The sequence below is a fragment of the Phocoena phocoena genome, chromosome 5, assembly GCF_963924675.1.
Source record: "Phocoena phocoena chromosome 5, mPhoPho1.1, whole genome shotgun sequence".
Classification (NCBI taxonomy): Eukaryota; Metazoa; Chordata; class Mammalia; order Artiodactyla; family Phocoenidae; genus Phocoena; species Phocoena phocoena.
Genome location: NC_089223.1, coordinates 139,491,493 through 139,516,501, shown reverse-complemented (window position 1 = coordinate 139,516,501; position 25,009 = coordinate 139,491,493). Strand labels below are relative to the sequence as shown.

At 49.1% G+C, this 25,009-nt stretch overlaps 1 protein-coding gene across 4 annotated transcripts in view; it reads left to right on the top strand.

Annotated features, from left to right (window-relative positions):
* The window catches only part of PIGG (phosphatidylinositol glycan anchor biosynthesis class G (EMM blood group)), a 39,633-nt gene that overhangs the window by 721 nt on the left and 13,903 nt on the right, over positions 1 to 25,009 (top strand). The window contains exons 2-9 of one of the 4 annotated variants that reach the window (XM_065877539.1): positions 325 to 530; positions 7,897 to 8,106; positions 9,402 to 9,590; positions 10,508 to 10,649; positions 17,375 to 17,587; positions 21,349 to 21,542; positions 21,726 to 22,007; positions 23,214 to 23,671. In XM_065877539.1, coding sequence (XP_065733611.1) covers positions 325 to 530; positions 7,897 to 8,106; positions 9,402 to 9,590; positions 10,508 to 10,649; positions 17,375 to 17,587; positions 21,349 to 21,542; positions 21,726 to 22,007; positions 23,214 to 23,671 — 1,894 coding nt within the window. Of the gene's footprint in view, positions 1 to 324; positions 531 to 7,896; positions 8,107 to 9,401; positions 9,591 to 10,507; positions 10,650 to 17,374; positions 17,588 to 21,348; positions 21,567 to 21,725; positions 22,023 to 23,210; positions 23,676 to 25,009 lie in introns of those variants that run through there. The other 3 variants (XM_065877538.1, XM_065877541.1, XM_065877540.1) reach the window with 3 other exon arrangements.

Below are 25,009 nucleotides of genomic sequence, written 5' to 3'. Positions count from 1 at the left end.
GTAAATGCTCGCCCATCCCCTACCTGCAACACTGTGTTTTAGGGCAATCTCCCTAATGTCCCATTCCAGGATACTCACGAAGGGACTCCTCTGTGCCAGTGCTCCCCATCATGCTAAGGGTAATTCACCACATAATATTAGGGCTCGCTGAGCTTACTTGTTGCCCACCCCCTGATCCCAGGGTTGTTTCCCAAGAACAGGCCTTTTTCTTTGGCTCAGGATATGTAGGTGTGACAGAGTATGTGCAGAAACTAGATTATAAGGTGCTTGAATGCTAAATAAAGGTGAAATTCAATTTTCTTTTTCTTTTTCAAACACTCTTAGGAGCCATTTCCAACTGGACCAAGCTCCCACCACCTCTCTTCAGTAAAGTTGTTATTATGCTGATAGACGCCTTGAGAGATGACTTTGTGTTTGGGTCAAAGGGTGTGAAATTTATGCCCTACACAACTTATCTTGTGGAAAAAGGATCATCTCACAGTTTTGTGGCTGAAGCAAAGCCACCTACAGTTACTATGCCTCGAATCAAGGTAAACAGTTTGACTGAACGTATTATATATAGATCATGGTTTGGCTCTTTCAGGGGTTTAGAGGGGCTCTCTGTAGTCTGTTACTTGGAGTCCCAATTTTAACTAAGTGGAAATTAGTTTGGTGCTGTCAACCTGGCTGGGGCAATAGAATGCTGAAAAAGCCTTCCTGATAGGATGGGACTAAGACCCATGATTTATGCCCTCTGTAAAGGTAGCCAAAAGCTCATGCTTCATGGGAAGCATAACATTTAGAGCCAGATCATCTAGGCCAATCTAATCCAAGAGATACCATGCTCCTTGCTAACCTGCTATCTTCTTTAATCATCAGTGGGTCAGTTAGAATTCTGGGGGGAGCCTCTAGGGTTATCTAGTTCAATCATTTGACTTTATGGATGAGGAAGCAAATTCAGATAAGTTAAATAACTTGTACAAAATTTTAGTATACACAGTGACCAAACCAACATGATCTGGCCTCACATATACCTGTTTTTACTCTATAAACCGCCTTCAGGTATTCAGCCTAGTGGGAGTGCCTTTGAAGTACATATGCTTTACTGCTTTACTTAAGAACTGTGGGGAAAGAAAAGAGTAAAGCTTTATTGATTTGCTCAAAAACAAGTTTTTTTTTAAAATAACATCTCTGCCTTCATGGAACTTTCAGTCTCTAATGAGAGACGTAGCCATTAAACAAATGAACATACAAGTAAATGTGCAGTTACAAAGTGTGATTAATGCATAATGAAAAAGAACAGAGCGTGATGTTCAGTGCTGGTTGGGGGCTCAATTTAGATTGGGGTGGTTCAGAAAAGCCTGTCTGAGGAAATTGCATTCAAGCTTAGACCCCAAGGTTGAGTAAAGAAGTGGGATCAGAAAAGGACAGAGGACCTTAAAAGTTTGTGAATATACTGCAGGCCGGTATGGAGTAGAAGTCTCTGGCTGAACCTTACATCTGTGGATGATGGTGTGACACCTTATTAGTTGGTGAGAAGGTGTCACTTCTTGATTTAAAGCTTGGGGGCAGCATTAGTAGTTACTCAACAAATGTTTACTGGGTGAGTAAAGCAGTCTGGGATTGAAGGGGTTCAGCTGATTTTTTTTTCTTGAGTTTCCCATTCTCTCTGCCTCTTTTGGATGTGGTTTGGCCTTCATTCAATATTTATTGAGGATCTATATGTACTGTGTGCTGTTCTAGATAAGAGGGATTCAGTGAAAAAACAAGACAGCAACTGTCCTGTCCTCATGAAGCTTACTTTCTAATTGAGGGGACAGAAAATATGTAAGTATACAAATAAATAATCAAAATTGTTTCAGGAGGTGATAAATGCTACAGAAGAAATTGAGGAGGAGAATGTGATAGAGAGTGATGGGGAGTCGGGGAGGCCACCTGTAGTCAGGATGCTTGGGAACAGCCTTTTGGGGTGCAGTCGTTCTGCTGAAACAAGTCCTGTGGAAGCTGGAAGCAAGGCATCCAGGCTCCTGACCACCAGGATCACTGCTTTCTTTACCTGTCCTGTCAGAAGTGTGGGAGGAGCCCATTCCTCCTTTGTTCTTATAAGAAAAGAGTTGTTAGGAATCTGGGCAGATTTGTAAGAAAAAATGTAAGTGAGCGTGGTGGCTCCAGGTTCTGTTCAGTCTTGCACATTGGCCGGTGTGGTCCTCCCTTTGGTTTCATTTTACCAAACCAGTGTTTTGTTTTGGGTCCTTTGCAGTTTCTTGCTCCTCATTGTCTATCAGGGAGGAGCTAGTATACAGGAAGTCCATCCTGGAGTTAGGGTTACCTTGCTCTGGAATTTGATAGGATCAGGTAGTGTTGGCTAAGGAGTGTGTCCCCTGCCCTGCCTCCACCTAGGAAGGGACTTAGTTCATCTGGAGGTGCTGATACAATTGCCACGAGACACCAGTTTTAAAATTTCAAGACTAATGTCTCTAGTAGCATGTTCACATGTTAAGATGCTGCAGTAGCTTCCTTCTAAAACGTTGTAACTGATTTTTGAATGCCTTTCCTTTTCCTGGGAATTTATAGTTGTAACAGCGGCAGTTACCACTGGCTGTGGTGCAGACACTGTCTTGTACACTCTTACCACGGCCCCATGGAAGCTCCATGATGTTGGTGCCACTCTCTTCTCCATTTCCCAGATGAGGAAACAGGCTTGAAGTGTGAAATCTCACAGCTGGCATCAGAAACCGAGCATAACCTTATGTTTGCCTAGTTCCAGAGCCTCGATCGGTCACACTGTGTTATACAGCAACACTGTGTTATACAGAATAAGGTGACCAGATCAAATTCTCTTTTAATAGTCTCTGCAGAGCCCTCCTTAATTCTCAGAAGTCAGGAAACTGCTGTTCCCAAGACCACAGCAACCCCAGGGAAACCTCCAAGGAGATGACAGACAAGCACTCAAAATTCCTGGGCTCTCAGCTGCAACTTTTTTGCTGCCTGCATGTTTCCTGGGGTGAAGGGGATACCAGGTAGTCCCTGCCCTTCTTAAAAATGTCCGTGTGAACCCAAACTAGTGTGAAGAGGAGGGAAGTGCCTTATAAAAGCCCAGAGGAAAGGGTGGATAGATTCAACCCCAAGTGGTGGAAGACATTATAAACAAAGTCAACTGACAGACAATAAATGGACAAATTATTTACAGTTAACACAGCAAACAAGATGTGAACCCCATGATATGTAAAGAGGATCCAATCAAGGGCAACAATCCAGGAGCAACTGGACAAAGGATATAAAGAAATCCACATAGAAAGCAATGGAAATATGCCAGTAAGCATAGGAAAAGATTCTTAACTGTACTAGTAATCAGATTAAAGGCAACTAAAGAGTCTTATCACACTGTAAAAATTGAAAGGCTGATGAAAACACTCCTCACAAGAAATGAGGCGAACAGATCTCTGTATACCGTTTATGTGACTAACTGGACTCCGCCAGCAGCTCCACTACCCCCACTGTAGGCCAGTCTGCTATGGTGTGAGCCTGGACTGTAAAACTATCCCAGCACTTCTCACCCAGAACCTGTCCAAACAGATCACGTTGCTCTGCTCTAGTCCCAACAGTCCTCCAGTGGCTTACACTCTGCCTCCTAACCCAGGCCTCAGGGTGCATGGTCTTCCCCCGTTTACCTCTTCACCCTCATCTGAGCCGATTTCCCTCTTCCTGTGTGTTTTATCCACGCAGATCACACCTAGCTCCATTCCCCATGTGTGCTGCCCCCTTTCACCTTGGGGTTTTTGCAGTTTGCTGTGTTTTGCCCTGAAAAGCCTCACCTCACCTCACCTAGACAACACTCCACCTTCACACCTCAGCTCAAATGGCACTTCCACTGGAGGCTTTTTAAAAGCAATTGCCATTACATTTTTCACAGAACTAGAACAAAAAATTGGACAATTTGTATGGAATCACAAAAGACTCCGAATAGCCACAGCAATCTTGAGAAAGAAAAACAGAGCTGGAGGAATCAGGCTTCCGGACTACTATACTACAAAGCTACAGTAATCAAGACAGTATGGTACTGGCACAAAAACAGAAATGTAGATTAATGGAACAGGATAGAAAGTCCAGAGGTAAACCCACACACATGAGGTCACCTTATCTTTGATAAAGGAGGCAAGAGTATACGAAGGAGAAAAGAAAGCCTCTTCAATAAGTGGTGCTGGGAAAAATGGACAGCTACATGTAAAAGAATAAAGTTAGAACATTTTCTAACACCATACACAAAAACAAACTCAAAATGGATTAAAGACCTAAATGTAAGGCCAGACACTATAAAACTCTTAGAGGAAAACTTAGGCAGAACACTCAATGACATAAATCACAGCAAGATCCTTTTTGACCCACCTCCTAGAGAAATGGAAATAAAAACAAAAATAAACAAATGAGACCTAATGAAACTTAAAAGCTTTTGCACTGCAAAGGAAACCATAAACAAGACCAAAAGACAACCCTCAGAATGGGAGAAAATACTTACAAACAAAGCAACTGACAAAGGATTCATCTCCAAAATTTACAAGCAGCTCATGCAGCTCAATATCAAAAAAACAAACAACCCAATCCAAAAAATGGGCAGAAGACCTAAATAGACATTTCTCCAAAGAAGACACACAGATTGCCAAAAAACACATGAAAAGATGCCCAACATCACTAATCATTAGAGAAATGCAAGTCAGAACTACAATGAGCTATCACCTCGCACTGGTCAGAATGGCCATCAACAAAAAAATCTACAACAATAAATGCTGGAGAGGGTGTGGAGAAGAGGGAACCCTCCTGCACTGTTGGTGGGAATGTACATTGATACAGCCACTATGGAGAACAGTATGGAGGTTCCTTAAAAAACTAAAAGTGGAACTACCATGTGACCTAGCAATCCCACTACTGGGCATATACCCTGAGAAAACCATAATTCAAAAAGAGTCATGTACCACAATGTTCATTGCAGCACTATTTACAATAGCCAGGACATGGAAGCAACCTAAGTGTCCATCGACAGAGGAATGGATAAAGAAGATGTGGCACAGATATACAATGGAATATTACTCAGCCATAAAAAGAAACGAAATTGAGCTATTTGTTATGAGGTGGATGGATCTAGAGTCTGTCATACAGAGTGAAGTAAGTCAGAAAGAGAAAAACAAATACCATATGGTAGCACATCTAAAAAATCTAAAAACTAAAAAAAAAAAAAAAATGGTTCTGATGAACCTAGGGGTAGGACAGGAATAAAGACACAAACATAGAGAATGGACTTGAGGACGTGGGGAGGGGGAAGGGTAAGCTGGGATGAAGTGGACAGTAGCATTCACATATGTACACTACGAAATGTAAAACAGATAGCTAGTGGGAAGCAGCTGCATAGCACAGGGAGATCAGCTCGGTGCTTTGCAAGGTGCTTTGCAACCATCTACGCGGGTGGGATTAAAGAGGGTGGGAGGGAGACGCAAGAGGGAGGGGATATGGGGATACACATATGCATAGAGCTGATTCACTTTGTTATACATCAGAAACTAACACAACATTGTAAAGCAATTATACTCCAATAAAGATGTAAAAAAAAAAAAGGGGGAAGAGTGACAAAAAGAAAACAGACATACAGAGAAATAAAAAGGACACATGCGAGACTGTGTCCTTTGAGTGACTGAGAGAGCCGCTAGCCTTAGTTCCTGTTAGCTTTCCAAAAGTTAAATCTCTCCTCTCTGCTCGTGGGTACTCAGTATCCATAAAATAAATTCTCTTTTCTGCTTTCAAAAATGAAAATAAAACAATTGTCATTAAATTCGTGTTGGATATATACATTGTATATCCAAACACTGGAGTACTTTGTAGCTGTTTTTAAAAAAGAAGGTGAAATACCTGTATGTTTTCTGTGGAAAGGGGTTCATGATATGTTATTAAGTGAAAAAAGCAAGTTGCAGAACTATCTATATAGTTTGTTACCATTTTGGTAAAAAAAAAAAAAATACGTACTTTATATATTTCTGATTGTACATATACGGATGAAAGGATGCTCACCCAAAGTAACTGGTTACCTCTAGGAAGCAGAATTTTGGGGTGAAAGGCTCACATTTTAAAAAATAACTTCCTTGAGGTAGAATTTTCGTACAATACAGTATAGTACAGTTTGATGAGATTGACCGAGTATATACACGCATGCGACTCCCACCTCGGCTCTGGGCCCCGATCCCCACCCGGGAGTGCTGGTGGCTGTCGCTGTTTTGCTGACTTGCTGAGGCTACTTCTAGAGAGTCTGTCTCTCCTGAAGTCCTGAAATGTACACTCACTGATGTCTCTGCTTGTTGTGTTTTTTTTAATTCCTGGGTTTTTTTTTAAGCCACTCTTCCTGAGGGGCAGCCAGGTCGGGATGGCTGAGTGGTGAGCCAACGACTGGTCACAGGTTGTGCCTAAACACATTGTGGTGTGGCCTCCACTCTCTACAGGGGGTCTCTGTGTGTGGCTCCAGCCATCAGCCACTCTTCAGGCAGTTTATGAGTCTTCCCTGACTCTCACTTTGTTTGAGCAGGGCCTGTGTTCAGCTGGAAGGACCAGGCAGCTAGGCCCTCTCTGTTCTCCCCTGAGTGTACACTCACCCTGTGTGTGCACACAGCCTTCCAGATTCCAGGACCATGTGGGAGCTCACAGAAGCCTACCGCATCTGTCCCATTCCCCAGACCCCCTTTGCAGACTTTTTGCTGTGTCTTATTACAACCAGCATTGAAGCCTCAGGTAGCTGTGACGTCAGCCTTCCCTGTTTTCGCCTTGTCCCTGGCATGGGGCTTCTCCGTGGAGTGCCGGATTGGGCAGGCCCCTCCGGGTCCTCATGGCTGCCGCGTCACAGAACTGGGTGTGCGGGAGGGGAGCAGCCCAGGTTAAAACCCCACAGGTGCTCTCAGTTCTTACCGAAATGCGGACGTGTTTTGGATAAGAACATTTCAATTTGTGTATATCTTCGTTGAGTTCAAAGTCTTGAAGGGGTTGTTTTTGACAGTTTTATCCAGTTTTATTGTTGCTCTTCAGGGAGAGGGTTTGCCAAGCTCCTCATTCTCAAAGTCCAAGATTAACTCATTTTGCGTTACTTTGCTGTTAAAGAAGTCTTGGCAAAATGATTACACTTGTTAGCACTGTCCAGATTCCTCTTTATTTTCATTGCACAGGTCCCTGGACGCCAGTGTTGTAGGTTGTCAGCAAACTCCAGATCATGGAGACCCACGACCCATTTAGATTCTGGTAAAATGAGGGAGGTGGTTGACTTTATAGCAGAAAGGTGTGAAGACATGTCGCACCCACCTGCTCCTCCAAGAAATTACGGTGCTGAGTGGGGCGGGGAGGTGGCCCCACCAGCATCCCTGGGCGAGTTTACTGCGAGGATTCCTCAGAGTTCCTGTTTAGGGACCGCTTTCCTCCCTGGGTGTGTGGGAGGCTGCTCTTTCTCTCGGCGGGTGGGGGGACAGTAGAATTGCTGGGTTTCAGGATCAGTGTGCGGAGTTTGCTTGTCACATGAAGCAGATCTGAAGCTTAGATGAGGACCTGACGGTGGGTTTGGGTATACAGAGTGCATACCACCCTTTGCCATTTGTTTCATTTCTTATCATCCGTCACTGCTTTTTTGACCACAGCCCTCTAGCTACCCCACGGCCTCCTCCTTTGTCCTCTCATCGGCTGAAATATGGTCAGTTCTTCACTTACTGAGTTTGCTGGTTTTGCCAAGAATCTGTGTAGCTTTTCCCCCTTTGTCCTAATACTGGCCCAGCCTTCAGCACTGGTGTTGCTTTAGCTCTATGCTTGCCTCTTGCATTCGTTGGAATCACCTTCTGTGCCTGTTCCCACGCTGTGCTTGGATTCTGTGGTCTGACCCCTGAATGCTTCCTTCTGCAGGCGTTGATGACAGGGAGCCTCCCCGGCTTCATCGATGTCGTCAGGAACCTCAATTCTCCCATACTGCTGGAAGACAACGTGATCACACGAGCAAAAGCAGCGGGGAAAAGAATCATCTTTTACGGAGATGAAACATGGGTGAAGTTATTCCCAAAGCATTTTGTGGAATATGATGGAACAACGTCTTTTTTTGTGTCAGATTATACAGAGGTCAGTTTTTAAGAAAAATGTATCCTATGAGACAGAGCCTGGTACCCTCTAACAGTGAGAGGCAACGTTTTTTTGTATGTGGCTTTTATCAATATACTGAGAGTAGTATGGAGAGATTGAAAAAATTGTTCCTCCCATAATCAGCTACAAGCCAGGACCATAAACCCTAATGCAAGTGTGAGCATAGTTCTCTGAGCCCAAAGCCCAGACCGGGTGAGCACCCACTGATGGGTACCGGGGGTCGGGAAGGGCTTCCCAGGAGGAGCCCCTCAGCCGGAGTTTTGACAGGTGAGTGGGGCCTTAGCAAGTGGACAGAATGGGGTGGCAGAGTCTGTGAGTCAGAGCCTGAGGTCCCCACGGTCTGCCTGGGATCCTGCCTTGCTGCTGTTCTCCTGCGAGGGCGGCAGCATGAGGGCAGACATGAGCTGGGCGAGCCTACCTGCTGCGGAGAGCATCGGCCCTGTGCTGCGTGTGCAGCGTCCGACAAGGAGATTAGACCCCCCCACACCCCGCCCCGTGTTGGCCCTGGGGCAGAGGGAGGCCCGCAGGGCAAAGGCACCGTCTGAGCTGGAGTTGGATGGACCCCTTCGCTTGGCCCGAGGGAGCGCCTGCCGTCCTGTTACACCGACACCCTTTGCCAAAGCTGACCGTATAGACACAGCAGTCACTGACCACCCTGTGTGTGACAGCTCAGAAGCACTTGTCTTCGTAGTAGATTCTCCAGGGGGAGGGAGGGGTCAGGGCTGAGCTGGCTAGTGGCTCTGTCAGGGGCTGTGTGGCTGGGAACCGCTGAGTATGTGCCTCTTTCCTCCCCAGACAGCCTTCTCCTAGGACACAGGCACACGTCCCCAGCTTCACCCCGCTGGTTTCTTGAACTCTGGGCACTGTCCTGCCTTAGCTAACTGCCCTTAGCCCTCACTTGCCTCGTAACAGCCTGGCACCCATTTAACTTGGTTATCTGGTCAGCTTTAGTTTAAGCTCCAGTGGTGATCCTGAAGAATTGTTTTGTGAGAACAGCCTTTGTTTGTTTAAGTTATAATATGTTCTATCCATAACTTAGAGACATAAAAACAATATTAGTGAAAGCTTAATCTAATGCAAACATTTTTTAAGACAGTTTTTATTTTGGGGGCTGCTTTGTTTGGTGTTTTGGTTTTGGTCTTTTCAAACTCCCATGAGTCCTAGTACCTAAAATAAGCCCATAGATTTTAAAATGACCATATCACTTTTCCTCGCAGAGTGAGCACCAGGGAAAGCAGGGAGGCTATTCATATGTACTCTTTTTCCCTTTAAAGGTGGATGATAATGTTACAAGACATTTGGATAAAGTATTAAAAAGGCGTGATTGGGATGTGTTAATCCTCCACTACCTTGGGCTGGACCACATCGGCCACACTTCTGGGCCCAGCAGCCCGCTGATCGGCCGCAAGCTCAGTGAGATGGACAGCGTCCTGATGAAGATCCACACCTCGCTGCTCTCAGAGGTGGGCCAAAATGTCAAGGTGCCAGTGTTTCCTAGAAGAAATGTAGCTTCTAAAGTGAACTGGGGTGACCTTGTGTGAGCTTCATACCTACCATCACTCAAGCAGCCTTCACCTACAGAGCACGTGCCGTGTGCCGGGCACCGTACCCAGCAGCCCTGCAGAATAGCGGCTCTTAATATCTCTACCTGTTCATCCAGCTCATGTTTCCTGGAGGCCTTCTCTGTCACTGTTCCTGTCTGGGCATTTGTGGAGCTTAATCTCTAGCCAGGAGGGAAGAACAGGAAGCATAATCAATGAGTACATAGGTATTCTAGACAGTGATCGGTGCCATAGCAGAACGTAGGGCAGGAGGAGGGCACAACATCTGAGAGAAAGGCTGTAATTTTAAACTGCGTGGTCAGAGCAGTCGTCCTCAAGGACGTGGGAGACGTGAGCCGAGACTTGAAGGGCAGGGGTGCCGCCGCGCCATCTGTGAAGGTGTATTCCAGGTGCAAAAGCAGCAAGGGCAAGTCAGAGCCTGTCAGGTACATGCAGGGGCAGCAAAAGCCACTGGCCAGAGCCCCAGGGGCCAGGGGCAGCTCTGTTTGACAGATAAGGAGACTAGGGCATGAAGAGCAATGTGCCCAGGCGCCCATAGCTTGGAAACGGCAAAGACAGAAACCAAACCCTGATTCTCTGCCCTGAGAGGCCTAACACAACCCTCCTGTGCTCCGTGACCTCCATGTGATTCCGTTTGTTTTATTTATGACATTACTCGACGTTGACCCTTCGATCTGACTATAAGCTCATAGGTTAAAAAGAAAAGAAAAGAAAAATTGAGGAAGAGCTACTATTTACAAAGTAAAGGTGAAATCTGAGAACACATGATCTTCTCCCCAGGCTGGGTTCAGCTGAAATGTATTTCCTTTACCTTATAGGAGAGAGAGACTCTGTTACCCAATCTGCTGGTTCTTTGTGGTGATCATGGCATGTCTGAAGCTGGGGGTCACGGAGCCTCTTCTGTGGAGGAAGTAAACACCGCTATGATCTTAATCAGCTCTGCATTTGAAAGGAAACCTGGTGAGAATTTGGGAATGTTTAACACTCTAAAACTGTACTTTATTTCTTTGCTTTCTGTAGTTTGATTTTAATTTTAAAAACCATTTAACCATTTTTGGAAGCTGTGTAAGTTTGAAAAAAAAACCCTGAACAATGTGAGAATGAAAAATAATGGGACAAGGGCCAGTCAGGATTTGGAGTGTACGTTTCTTGCCGATTCTTAAAATACAAATATTCTTTTTGGGAATTGTGTGCTATGAACGTCACTGCCTCGATATCTGGAACTGTTAGTAAAAAGTGCCAGTGGCTTAGAGACATCTGAAGTGCATGTATGAATTGAGAGAAACATAAAAATTTTAAGTTAAGAAGCAGTATCCGTTATCTGAGACTATATGTTGAATGGCAACGTCAGCGAGAACCACAGGAGCAGGACTGAGTAGGACTGAGGGCCCACGTTCAGCACTCAGACACAGCGCAGCTCTCCAACCCAGACACGCTGGTGCCCTCGACCAGCACAGACCTGTGCACAGCCTCCGCCCCCTCACGTCGTCACACGCAGGCAGCCAGCTCACCGGCTGTTTCCACACTGGACGCTCTGGCTTCTCTCGGGTGACCCTTCAGCACCGCTCGGCAGTGCTGACCCCTAGTCCTGGGACCTCCACGTTTCTGGTCTCCCTCTACCTCTCCCTCTGCTGTCCGGTCTTCTTTGCTGGCTTAGCCTCCTTGCCCTGGCCTTTTTTCTGGACTGCCTTTGTTTCATTCTGCGTTCACTCCTGAGATGATCTCATCCACTCCCATGGTTTTAAATGCCATGAATAGGCTCACACGTGTCAGATTTATCCCTCCAGCTGTCTCCCCTTTTCCAACCTCCAGACTGTCTACTCCACTGCCTGCTGATGCCTCCGCCTGGATCTTCCACAGGCAGAGCAAACGTGACTTCACCTGCAATCTGCCCTCCCTGTTTCCCCGTCAACAGATGGCGCCATTCACGCGGCTCTTCAAGTTGGAAACGTGGGCGTCCACCTCGGTCTGCCCTCTCCCTGCTCCTCGCGTGAGCCCAACCGCCCGGCTCCCAGCGCCCACACGTGCCACCTTTCAGTAGCTGAACCTCGGATACAGTAAAACTCCCGCGTGAGACTTCTCGCCTCCCTCACGGCTTTGTCTTGAGCCACATCCTTCACTACTCGCTGAATCCTGACCTCTCCCGCAGGTCCTCCAAGTGATAACTTCCTCACGCGCCCGACCCCGTGCTCCTCAGCCCCTCAGCCTGCTCGTACGCTCGTCCTTGGTCTCAGCCAAAAATCCAAACCACCTTCCTTCCGGTCGTCTCACAGTGCTCGTGTATTCTGCCGTCATCCTTCGCGTGGTTTGTAGTCACAGCCTGAATCGTGTGGCTGCGTCCATCTCTCTCCTTGCCGTGCGCTGCGCTTGGGCAGAGCAGAGTCTGTTTCACTCATCACTGTGTGCCTTGGGTCTCAACATTGCCTGGCATTTGGCGGACGCTGAAAACTTTTATGGAGTGAATGAGCCTTCCACTTGAGTAGGGATTGGTTGGGGAGGAAGCTCCACCTGTTTCCTTTTGTCTTTTTACAGCACCGCCTCTTGGGTATCTGACCTCCTAAGGTATAAGTTTTTGGCTCTTGTAACCTGAGCCTTTCCTGGCTGCCCAGCTGGAGCCTGCCTTCCAGTGAGTGCACGCAGTGCCCATCAGAGCACTGGCCTCCATACGCCCGACTTTCTCGCTCTGCACGCCCAAAGCAGGGTCCCGTGGGGCTCCTCTACCTCAGTGAGAGCCCCAGGCCAGAAACACATCCATCCGTCCACCCATGCAGCAGAGGGGTACTGAGCGCCCACGGTAGGCTAGGCGCTGTGCTGGCGCTACAGACAGGGAGCTTATAGTCTGGGGGGAGAAGAGACAACTAAGCTGGCGTGCTTTTATTACAGGAATGTTAGGGTTATTTTTAACTAAAGTGCTGATGTTTCATTGCTCAGATGGGTATTTAAGGATCTCCTCCCTGGGAGGCCTGACACATCTTCAGATAGGAAGGGCCAGGGCGGCTGTGCATAGGAACTGCCTGCATGGGCTGCTTACGCGGCTGACCTCAGTGCCAACAGTGAGTCTGAGCTCTTTCTTATTTTGTTTACTTGTTTGTTTGCTTTAAGGGTAGTTATATTGTTTTGTCATCACGCTTGTTTTTTGAGCCTTTTAGTTCATTCAGAGTTGGTTAGCCATCGTCATTGTCAATTTTGGGACATATCACCTCTTTAGTGGTCACCCCCACTTCCCCCAACCCAGTAACACACCCACCCCAGCCACCGGCAATCACTCATCTACCTGTCTCTACAGAGTTGCCTCCTCTGGGCATTCCATGTAATAAATGTAGTGTCTAAATGGTCTTTTAATAAATGGACCATGTAATAAATGGTCCGTGTGACCACCTTCTTTCACTAGGGTAATGTTTTCAAGGTTCATCCACATTGTAGCAGGTGTCAGGACCTCATTCCTTTCTGTTGCTGAATAATATTCCATCGTACAGATGTACCACATTTGTCCATCCATCCGTCCATCAGGTGATGGGTTGTTGCTACTTTTTGGCTATTATGAATGATGCTGTAGATAACATTTATGAACAAGTTTCTGTGTGGACATGTATTTTCTTATGGTGTCATTTTCTTTCTGTAGTACAGCTTCGCTTCTCTTCACCTGTGCTGTTGTTGTCAGATACATTCCATTTCTATATGTTGTAGGCTGACAACATATATATATATATATACACACACACACACACACACACACGTATGGTTTTATATATACATATATATGGTTCTATATAATTGCTTTGAAATTTAAGAGAAAAAAATGTATTTATGCTGTCTTTTATAACTATATTACAATTTCTGGTACTCTTTGCTTTTTTTTTTTTTAAACTGGATCCAGATTACCATCTGGAGTCACTAGCTTTCAGCCTGAAGAGCTTCCTTCAGGGTTTCTCGTAAGACAGGTTTGCTAGTGATGAACTGTCGTTTTTGCTTTTTTAGTCTGTGGATGTCTTCATTTCACCTTGACTTTTTGAAAGGTCGTTTTGCTGGATGTAGGATTCTTGGTTGACTGGTCTTTTTCTTTCAGCTCTTTGCATGTGCTGTCCTACTGCCTTCTGGCCATTAATCTAATTAGGTTCCCTTCTTTCCCTCCTTGTCTTTCAACATTTTTATTATGTCCGTTAGTTTGTGTTTGTCCAACTTGGAGTTCATCGAGCTTCTTGGATGTGTCGATTCGATGTTTCCCATCAAATTTGGAAGATTTTTTGTCTGTTTCTCAGGTTGCATAATTTTTATCAGTCTGTCTTTAAATTTGCTGATTCTTCTGCCAGTTGAAAATCTCCTGTTGAGCCTTTACAGTGAATATTTCATTTTAGTTATTATATTTCTCAACTTCAGAGTTTCCATCTGGTTCTTTTTTATAATTCCTGCCCCTCTGTTGATAATCTCTATTGGATGGCACACTGCCGCCACACCTTCCTTTCCTTCTTTACGCGTAGTTTCCTGCCGCCACACCTTCCTTTCCTTCTTTACGCATAGTTTCCTGCCGCCACACCTTCCTTTACTTCTTTACGCGTAGTTTCCTGCCGCCACACCTTCCTTTACTTCTTTACGCGTAGTTTCCTGCCGCCACACCTTCCTTTCCTTCTTTACGCGTAGTTTCCTGCCGCCACACCTTCCTTTCCTTCTTTACGCGTAGTTTCCTGCCGCCACACCTTCCTTTACTTCTTTACGCGTAGTTTCCTGCCGCCACACCTTCCTTTCCTTCTTTACGCGTAGTTTCCTTTAGTCCTTTGAACAGATTTACGATGACTGCTTGGAAGACTTTGTCTGTTAACTCTGACATCTGGGCCCTTCCCAGGAAGATTCTGTTGCCTGCTTTTTTTTCTCTTTGAATTGTACTTTCCTGTTTCTTGGCATAATTGCTTGGAGTTTTTGATGAAAACTGAACATTAAATACTATATTGTAGTAACTCTAGCTACTGCTCCCCTCCCCTCCAAGGGCCTGTCGTCATTGTTTGCGTGTTGGTTTGTTGATTGGCTGGACTGCTCCAGGGAAGCCTTGACCCCCACGTGTAAAGTCTGCTGTCGTTCCCGTGAGGGCACCGCGCCCTGGGAGCCAGCGGAGCTCTGTGACGGTCACTTTCTGTGGCGGCTCTAAGTTGTTGTCTCTTGCTGCCACACCCACCCGGCTGTTGGCTCCCCTCATTGCAGGATGATTGCTGTCTCGTTTTCGACAATTTATAATCAATGTGCTCTGCAGTCTGGTCTCTTACTATTTGGGCCACTTTGCAGAAGTCATTTCGAGGCCAGTCTTTGAGTCTCTTCTGATGCCAGGGGAGCCCTTCTTAGCTGTCTTTTCTCCCTGATCCCCTCTGGTAAACTTCCAGCTGGCCTGTGGTTTAACCTGTTACTCTCATGAAGCTGCCGGCTTCCTCTTAGTTGCTTACCTCCAAAACCTTCATAGTTTTCAAGAGCATCCTTAGGCTTGAATTCCCCACATTCTTTTTAAAGTAATGTCAGTTCTTGTTGATACGTCTCTAAGTCTCTTTTAATTTATAGGTCTCCATCCCCATCCTCTTTTATTATGATTATCTGTTGAAGAACCTGGTCAGTTGTCCTGTGGAGTCTCTCTCTGCATTGTCTGCTAACATGTCCTTTGCTCATCCGGTAAATCCCACCTGACCTGGAGTCATGAGCAGATTCAGATCCTGTTGGTTTGGTTGCTTTGGACCAGACTCTTGCTAGCAGGAGGCACAGAGTGTCCGACTTGTCTGCTGTGTGGTGATGTCAGTAGCCACTGATGCCCATGTAGGGCCACTAATTCACTAGAGGTTACAAATAGTGATGTTTTAATTCTGTAAGTCCTTTTTTTTTTTTTTTTCGCTAATTAGCCAAAATAATTCAGTAAAGAGAATCTTCCCCCATCTACTTTTTGGTTCCCCAGCATTACCATTTATACAAGAGAGAGGAGGTCACTGATGGCTTCTTCTTCCCCGTTAATTCCCAGTCTCAAATCAGTGAATTAGTTCACCATGACTTCACTAGCATGCTTCAACTATGACCAATTCGTTTTTGGTTTTTTTGGGGACATTTTGAACTCATGGATTTAAGCTTATTTGTTTCAATTCACTATAGATACTATTTAGTATTATCTAATATTCCATTTGTCCCATGTTTGGGAACTGGGAACATCTTCAGATGACCTCCTGAGTCCTTCTGACCTTACAGTCCCAGAGGCCTTAGTATCTCTGAGGGCTCTGTTGCTGTCTAGTCCGAGCAGGTGTCCCAGCCGCTTGTGCACAAGCCCTTCCCTGGACCTGAAATCAGCTGCTTCTCCAAGATGCCCTGGTTCCTTTCAGTGGAAAGGGGTCTTTGAGAACCACCGTCTCACAGCTAGCAGCGCTCGTGCATACTGGCTTACTCATTTCTGTACAAAGTGAGGAAATCTCTTTAAAATAAAATTGATCTTGAGTTCGTATTGATAACTTGCCCTTCACTTCACTGCTGTAAAATTACCTCCTGAGATCTTTCACCTGTGCTGTCTTCCTCCCGAGCTTAGAATCCCGGTTGTCAGTACCCTCGGATCTGACAGAGTATCGTGTGAGGCCCTCAGTAGTCTCAGCACAAGACCAGCACCATCACTAATATCAGAGCAAAAGCAATTTAAGGTGGGGTTTTTGTTTTGGGTTTTGTTTTGTTTCAGATCAAAGCACCTAATGTAAGAAAATTCTAGAAGAAAACAAATAATAATGTTGGGTGGAAATGTTCTTCTGAGTGAACCCAGAAGCCATCAGTAAATGGTTGGTCAAGAAAAGGTTAATACATCTCATCAGATTAAAAAGAAAAATTGTATACAACCAGAAATTGCCACAATCAAAGTAAAACCTTTATAAACTCACACTAGAGTGTCTAAGAGACTTGCACTGGCACTGCCTGTCCCGGGTAGACTCTCCTGGTGACCCCCCAGCCCCCAAGACCTGCATTGTAGCCTCTGAGGTCTGTGGGCCAGATGCTCTCTTTACAGATGACAAAATTCTGAGTTTCTTGTCCGAAGCCTCCCACTGGATGGTGGCAAAGCAGGAGCCTGAGCCCAGTGTCCTGACGTCACACCCGTTCTCCTGGCAGGAATTCGGAGGCCGGCCAGCCACTGCTGGGCCTTGGACTTGTTGGTAGGCAGTGTCTCGCTTGTCAGAGTTGGTTATGGAACTTGGCCCAGCTGGACCCAGCCTTGTTCTGCTGTCCCCAGTAGAGGCACCTGCCGCTGCTCAGGGCGCGTGGAGAAGTCTGCCTCAGCTTCCCTGTGGGGCTGCGTGGACTGCTCTGACTGCAGCGGGGCAGGGCCGCCAGAGATCCACCCTCACCCTCGTTCAGCAGGGTGACCGTTGACCTCACCAAAGTGAACATCCCTCGGCATCCACCCCACGCTGTGAAATGCGCGCGGTGTTGAGTTTCCTGCGTCAGTGCCTCTCCCGCGTATTGTGTGCTGCTTTTTAGGGAGGCACCAGGCTCCGCAAAAAATGAGGATTCAGTGTTTTTACTGACGTGAAAAACAACGATGTGGTTTCCGTCTGAATCTACACAGGAAGGACGGTTTGAAGAGATGGGTGGTTTGACTTACGTTACTTGTAGAAGGTCAAATTGAGGAGTGACCACCATCACACGTGTCCTAGAGCCTGTCACTCAAGCCGTTTTCTTTTTTCTAGGTGACGTCAGACGTCCAAAGTATATTCAACAGACTGATTTGGCTGCAACACTGTCAATAGGGCTTGGTCTGCCGATTCCAAAGAGCAGCATCGGCAATCTTATATTCCCAGTTGTAGAAGGAAAGCCAATGAGGGAACAACTGAGATTTTTACACTTAAATACAGTACAGCTTAGCAAGTTGTTGCAGGAGAATGTTCCATCATATAAAAAAGGTAAGCCGGTTAGTAGCCGCTAACATCTGTTGTGCTGTGTGTGTGTGGTTCCATTGCGCCTGCTGTCTTCCTGATGTCCCCATAGCGTGCACTACAGCAGGCTTTGACTGTGTGTTCCTTTTCATTAGAACCCTGACTGTCACCATTAGCAACACCCACAGATGCAACCATGCAAGTCAAAATCTTTCATAAATTTACTTATTCAGCAAGTGCTGAATTTTTTTCACTAAGTTCCTGTTTGGCCAGGGGCTGTTGGAAGGACTAGAGACACAGCAGGAGGAGAGCTCTGCCCTCGTGGAGCTTATCATCCAGAGCGGGGGAGAGAGAAAAGCAACGACAGCTGTCAGATAGTGATGGGCGCCTTAGGAAAAGGCTCAACCAGGGAAGGGTGGGGATGCAGGTGGGTGAGGGCCACTGGGGCAGGTTGGCCTGGGAGGGAGCTTGTGGCAGACGCAGAGTCCTGTGGTGGGGATGTGCCTGCACAGTCAAGGAGTGACCAGGGGCCCGAGTGGCTGGAACTGGCAGAAGGCAGAAGGCCGAGGGCCTTTTGGACATTGAAGGGGCTCTCGCTTCCATTCTGAGTAAGTGGGGAGCTCCTGCAGGTGTTGTGCAGAGCTGAAACCTTCCACTTGCATTTTCAGAGGCTCTCTCAGGTGCGCGTGCGGAGGGCTGTGCTGTGCGGCAGCAGAGCCAGGAGGCTGGTGTGCTACTTCAGTGCAAGGGAGGGAGCGAGGGCCCAGGCAGTGGGATCCGGGACAAATGGTTGGTTCTGGGTCTGCTTTGAAGGTGGGATTGGCTGATGCACTGGATGTGAGGTGAAGCAATCCAGCGACATAAGGAGCGACTTGGGGTTTGCAGCTGAACAGTGAAAGGATGCAGTGAGCATCACTGAGGTGGGGAAGGCTGTGGGAAGAGCGGGCTTGCAAGGCAGGGTGCTTGTGTGTGTGCTGGGGGGCCGGGGCGGGGTCAGTGTCCACGAAGCCAGTAAAGAAAGAATTTCAAGAAGGAGAGAGTGAGCAGATGTGTCGAATGGGGTTCGAGGTAAAATAAAATGAGGAATTGAGGGGACTTCCCTGGCGGTCCAGTGGTTAAGACTCCACGCCTCCACTGCAAGGGGCATGGGTTCGATCCCTGGTCCGGGAGCTAAGATCCCGCAAGCCACGCGGCGTGACCAAAAATAAAATGAACTGAGAACCGTCCGCTCATACGGCAGGTGAGGTCTCAGCAACTTTGCTGACAGAGCGGTTCACGTGGAGACGGCCTGGCTGGCGTGGGTGCAGGTGAGGACCAGGGACAGGGCAACGGTCTGGCATCTGAGGTGGATGGGGCCCGAGCGGGGTGTGTCCTTAGTTTTAAGGACTGCGAGAAACTAGAGGGTGTTTATATCTCTTTTTTTTTTTTTTTTTTTTTTTGAGGGTGTTTATATCTTGGTAGGACAGCTCCCCAGGACCATACCTTCAATCAGTTTACTTTGACCCATCCAGGGACGTCAAGGCTAATGTTTGACGCTGGGGCTGGGGCTCGCTGGGAAATGCAGAGGAGGTCACCTCCCAGTTTGAGGCAACATTTGATGGGATATTGGCAGGTCTGCCTACTTGAAGTGGTGGGGTACTGCCCAGCGGAGTGAACGCCTGTGGGTTTGTGGGGAGATGTAAACTGACCTTGAGTTGGTTGTGGAAGACACACCCTGCCATCGGGGAGTGGTTGGGAGCCAGATGTCCGGGGCGTGGGGAGCACAAGCTCTTAGATCGTGAGACAGCCTGGCTAGCAGCTCTGTCAAAGGTGAGGCCCGACCACCGTGCACGTTTCAGTGCAGACCAGAGGCAAATAACGTATGAGTTTGGTAGCTTTTGCAAATCTGTTGTTGTTGGTAGTGTGTGTCCTTTCTCCTGTACTAACAACCAATAAAAATGAAAACCAGAAAACGGTGGGGTCGTTTGCTTATTTCAGGGATAGCAGGGTAGGGAGGATTGAGCACTGCAGTGGCTGTGGCCGTAATGAGCCTGTGAAATGAACAGAGGCCAGTCCCCGGAACGAGAAAGCACCCCCAGGGCTTCACACCCCCATCCAGGATGTCAAGGCCTGCCATGATATCCACCCCAGTCTGATGCAACTCGCTCGTCTGACCACTTTTTGGTCGTAGTGTCGGCTGTTATCACCTTTGGACCTTTGCATGTGCTCTTCCTACTGATTGGATGCTGTTCTACCTGTTCCACAGGTTAGTTCCTGGGCATCCTTTACATTTTAGCTTCACTGTCAGACCTCGCTTGTCCCCCACACTCAACCCCATTCTTAAGTCAGTTCCCTTCCCGTTACCAAGGGTCTCTCACTGTTCCGTCTATAGTATATTTTCCCTCCGTGGTACTTTTCACTATTTGTAGTTTCACGCATGTGTGACAACCCCGCTGGATCACAGACCCACGTTGTCAGGACCTATCCTGACGCATCTCGCGTGTAGTCAGTGTTCAGCCCATTTTTGTTTGGACGCATGCACAGGTGCCCCCCGTGTCTCTGGGACTCTAGGCGGTGGGGGGCAGACACAGGTGCCCCCGTGTCTTTGACTTTGGGGTGGTGGAATGTAGCAAGTACGGGTACCAGCTTGGATCCAGACTTAGACCCCAGCTCTCACCTGCCTGCCCATGAGCGGGTGTCTGAGTTGCCTCCTCTCTGAAATGGACGTCTAACCTTTCCAGTCCCATAGGTCACTGGGAGAGGACCTGAGTGAGGGCTTAGGGTCGTGCCTGCCACCAGCACTTGGTACAGGTCAGCTGGCTCCAGCAGCAGTGGTGGGGCTGCAGGCATCGGGGCCCATGCTCAGGGGTTGTGCCGTGAGGATGCCGGGCTATGATCAGGGAAAGCGGGGTGGGGGCACTGCTGGTGGGCTGGGCCAAAGCCCCTGAAAGGCATGGCCCAGACCACCTTGGAACAGCTCTGCTTGAAGTTGAAAGAGCTTGTTAGGTACCAGGGAGTCTTGGGAGAGAAGTTCTTGCTCTGCCGACCAGCCGAGTTACAGTTGAGTCTGGTCCAGCCCTGAAAGGAAGGAAGGCAAGCCCCCTGGCCTTGGGCGGCACGCCACTGTCATCCCCAGTGGGGAGCCAGCTGCAGCCGGGGCTGGGCTCCATCCACGAGCCATCACGCAGCCCTGGCTTTATGTCGGCCGTGGATCATTCAGCCGGTGTAGTGCATGGGAGACATAGCTCAGCGTTGTGGTAGGAGGGCTGGGAGTCTTCCCAAAGAAGACTGGTGAAGAAGGGAAGCAGGTGAAAGAGGGGCGCTGGCAGTGAGAGGCAGGAGGGGCCGGCCTGCCTCGGGGAGGGGCACACGGTGGAGCGGGTGTCAGGCCCCTGCCTGCCCCGTCCTCACCCAGAGCGTGAGGGTCGGAAGGATTTTGTAGAACTGAGGGCTCTCATGCAGTGCATTCCTGGGACGTTTTATACTGCACCTTGAGGAAGAAGAGTGGAGAGAGAGAAGGGGGAGGAGGCGGCAAGCGGGAGGCGGAGAAGGCGGGCCGAGCGGCGCGCAGAGGCTGCTGTCCGTGGCGTGCGCCGAGGGCTGGCGGGCAGGAGGGGCGCAGAGGACAGGCTGGCTTCATCCGCTGTTGGGGTGTTCCCGGAGGTGTTGGCGGCCACCGCCCCCGGAGTCCATCTTGGCTAGGTGTCAGGCTCTGCCATGTGCCGTGAATAACTGAGCGCCCTGAGATGACAGTTACACGTGTACGTGCATGTCGGTGATACGTGTGTGTTGCCTTTTCTTCTCGGCAGAGCCTGGGTTTGAGCAGTTTAAAGTGTCGGAAAGGTTGCACGGGAACTGGGTCAGACTGTACTTGGAGGAGAATAGCTCAGAAGTCCTTTCCAACCTGGGAAGCAAGGTTCGCAGGCAGTACTTGGACGCGCTGAGGGCCCTGAGCCTGTCCCTGAGCAGACAAGCAGCCCAGTATGACGTCTACTCCATGGCGGTGGGGACCGTCCTGGTCCTGGAGGTATGGCTGCCTGTGCAGTGTCGCGGCTCCGCTGTTAAACTGGGCAGCTAGCTCGGCCGGGATCGGGTAGTTTAAAGGACGTAGAAAGTTTCTAGAAAAGCGAAGGGAGAGCCCCCTGCGTGGTGGAGTCGCGGACGCCACCGCTGCTTCCTGTTGCAGGTCCTCGCGCTGCTTCTGCTCAGCGGCCCCCGGGCACTGAGCGGCAAGGCCGAGCTGGACGTCCCTCTGCCGTCGCCCGCGTTCTCTCTGCTCTGTTACCTGCTGCCCCTGGGCCTCGCAGCGCTCCACGTCACCGTGTGCACCTCCGCAGGCGGAACGTGCTACCTGTGCAGCCTCCCGTGGCTGACGGCAGGCGGAGTGATGGTGCTGATTTCCACACTGCTCTGCGCAGTGCTGTCTGCTCTCACCGGGATGTTTGCCGGCGGAAAGCGTCTGAGTAAGGTAAGGCCGGCTTTCCAGATAGGCTGTTCTTGTTACTCCAGCTGATGAGACACGGGTTAAGCCCCTGGTGCGTACCAGGCATGGTGCTGATGGGGGCCGAGGAAAGGGCCCACCCTTCATGGGAGCCGACAGGACGTGCTCACAGTGGCTGGTCTCCCGGGTCCCTGGGCATCCCGAATTGACATGCTCAGACCTGTGCTATGAGGTCTCATGCCTTCCTTCTCAGTTAGAAAGACATGGTCCCTGGGGCTGTAACCAGGGGACTGTCCAGAGCGGCTGGCACAGAGGGACAGGCAGCTGGCTGACCCCGCCCTCATCCTGCCTCATAAAATGCAGTTTCGTCTTCTAGACTGATGTTCTCCTTTAGAATTCTTGCAGCCTTTGGCCTCTGACACCTTCATTCATCAGCTGCTTGTGGTGGCAGGGTGGTGAGAGAGAGGTGGGCAGTCCCAGTTGGTCCACAGTGCCTAGAGCCCGAGGGACCCAGTGCAGTGACTCGTCACAGGGCCACAGACGCCCCCCCCCCAACCTGTGTGGTGTCGTTTACCACACATATGTCTCCCCGCTGGAGCATGGGCTTCCCTAGAGCAGTCTGATTCTCCAGGGCCTGACCAGGCTCACAGTATCAAGCTCTGTCATGTACTAGCTGCACGCAGTTAGTAGAACAGATATCGAGTAGTACTGAATGACGGCCATGGAGTCCTCATTTTACTTTAAATGCTTTAAATTAGTGTATTTAAGGGCTAGTACTGTGATGCCAACCGCTGTAATGGAGACTCTCTGGATTTCTGGAGGGTTCTTGGAGAACTTAGGTGTCTGGTTTGGTGGAATATACCCTTGGAGCTCTTTGGTTTCCAGTAGCAGGCAGTGGCTCAGAGGGCAAGGACAGGCTGCAAGGAGGGTCCGGCCTGGACTGGTGGGCAACGCTGCAAGCTCCGGCACTGCCAAGACTGCTTGGGTCCAGACAGCTTCAGTCTCCTCGTCACTCAGCTTAGGACTTGCCGTCCGGGGAGGGCCGCCCTGCTGTTTCCACGTCCTCCTGGCGGTGCTCGGGGGCACGGGGAGTAGTGGGTGCCGGGCGTGAGGGGCAGCAGGTGTCTGTCACGGCAGGTTAGGTTCTGTGAGCGAAAGCTGTAAGCTCGGGCAGCAAGAAGATGATGTGCTGTTCAGATTTTTCCCTTATAAAATACATTTTCCTTTTTACAGAATCTACCTCAGTGCAACTCAAGGTCGTCAGAATTAGATCTTCTCATCTTGCTGGGGACCGTGGGCCACACGTTGAGTCTGGGCGCAAGCAGCTTCATCGAAGAGGAGCCCCAGACGTGGTACTTCCTCGTCAACACGCTGTGTCTAGCTCTGTGCCATGAAATCTACAGAAACTGCTTTCTGGGAGACGACTGTGCGCCTCAGTGTTGCCCGCACGCGGGAGAGGACTTTGACGGGGTCGCAGCGGCCCCACAGGGCAAGAGCCCTGGCCCTGACGTGTGGGAGCTCGACAGAGCATCCAGGCACCCCTCTCCCCTGGGAGTGCTCAGAGGCCCTGAAAGGTGGATGGTGCTGGCGAGCCCGTGGCTGATTCTGACCTGCTGCCGGCTGCTTCGGTCACTGAACCAGACGGGTGTGCAGTGGGCCCACCGGCCTGACCTGGGGCACTGGCTCACCAGGTGAGGGCAAAAGCTGTGGCCTCGGGCCAGACCCTCCATAGGCCTGTTTTTCATATTCAGGATAGAAATGGTATTTGAGATCTGAAGAAATAGAAAACTAACCCATGATTTGACATTGAGAGGTGAATTTATTTGAGGCTAGCTTGATAGTTTGGTTTTTTATCGCTGAATCCCTGTAAGTGTTCATGTTTGCGAACCTGTGAATTTGAAAATGATCACTGAAGCAGGATGTCGTCTGTCACTCGCTGCCCTGTCCCCGATGGTGCAAGGCTGGGGTGACAGGCTGGCAGGGCCTGTGCCCAGGAGCCCTTGGGAGAGTGGCTTTGCCTCCTGTGCTTCCGCCCTTCTCTGTCCTCCTTCCTCTCTTCCCGCCCCCAGGAAGGGCAGCTGCGTTGGTTGGAGCCTGTAGGTGAGCCTTCAGCCTCCTCTGAGGCCTCTCACGAGTGGCTGGGAAATGTAGTAGAAAGTATAGCAGATACAGAGGATTGAAGTACAGAGAAGAAACTAGGACAGAAAAGACCAACATTTGGTTATATCATAAGTTTTACTCTCTGTCAGTGAAGGCTTAGAAAACTAAAGTATGGGAACAGTGAAATGAAAAAGTGTTTCCAAGAGTGACAAGGGTCACTGTCGGATCGCTGGGAGGAGCTTCTGTAAGAATTGTCAGCAGGAAGCAGGACTCAGGAAGGTCGTAGACACGTTCCTAAAGGAGGAAGTGCCAAAGGAGAGAACAGGAAGTGCTCACTCCTGCTCGTGATTCGGGAACTTCAGTTAGATAAGAATGTGCGGTTTTATACGTGATGAGGGAGGGGACAAAAACCCAGGCTTGGCGAGCACCGGGGAGCCCTGGGGCCACACGCTGGCACAGTCCTTTTGGAAGATACCTGGAATTATACATCAAAGGCCATAAGATTGTTTATTCCTCTGGCCAAATAATCCTCACGATAAATTTCTCCCAAGTGTTAACAATACTAGCAAAGCTTCGGCAACCATGGTAGTCACGGGTAGCGTTTTTCCGGTTCCTGCTGTGTGCCCACTCGTTTCATTTTCACAGCAGCCCTGAAGAGAGGGCGCTGGCCCGTCTGTGCTTGGGGTGTGAAAGCAGAGGGTAGCCGAGGCAGCGCCAGGCGGAGCCAGAGCACGTGAGGATGAGAGCGTGCTGGGGCAGCACAACGACCTCACTTCTTATTTTCCTGGGAAGATCTGCTGATTTCCACCCACAGATGCACTAACATGGCGTGCAGGGATGCCGCCACCACCCCTGGCCCACTCTCCAGGGTGCAGCTGTGCCGACTCCTGGGTCTAGACCCACCCCTTTCCATCAAGGGCGCTCCCTTC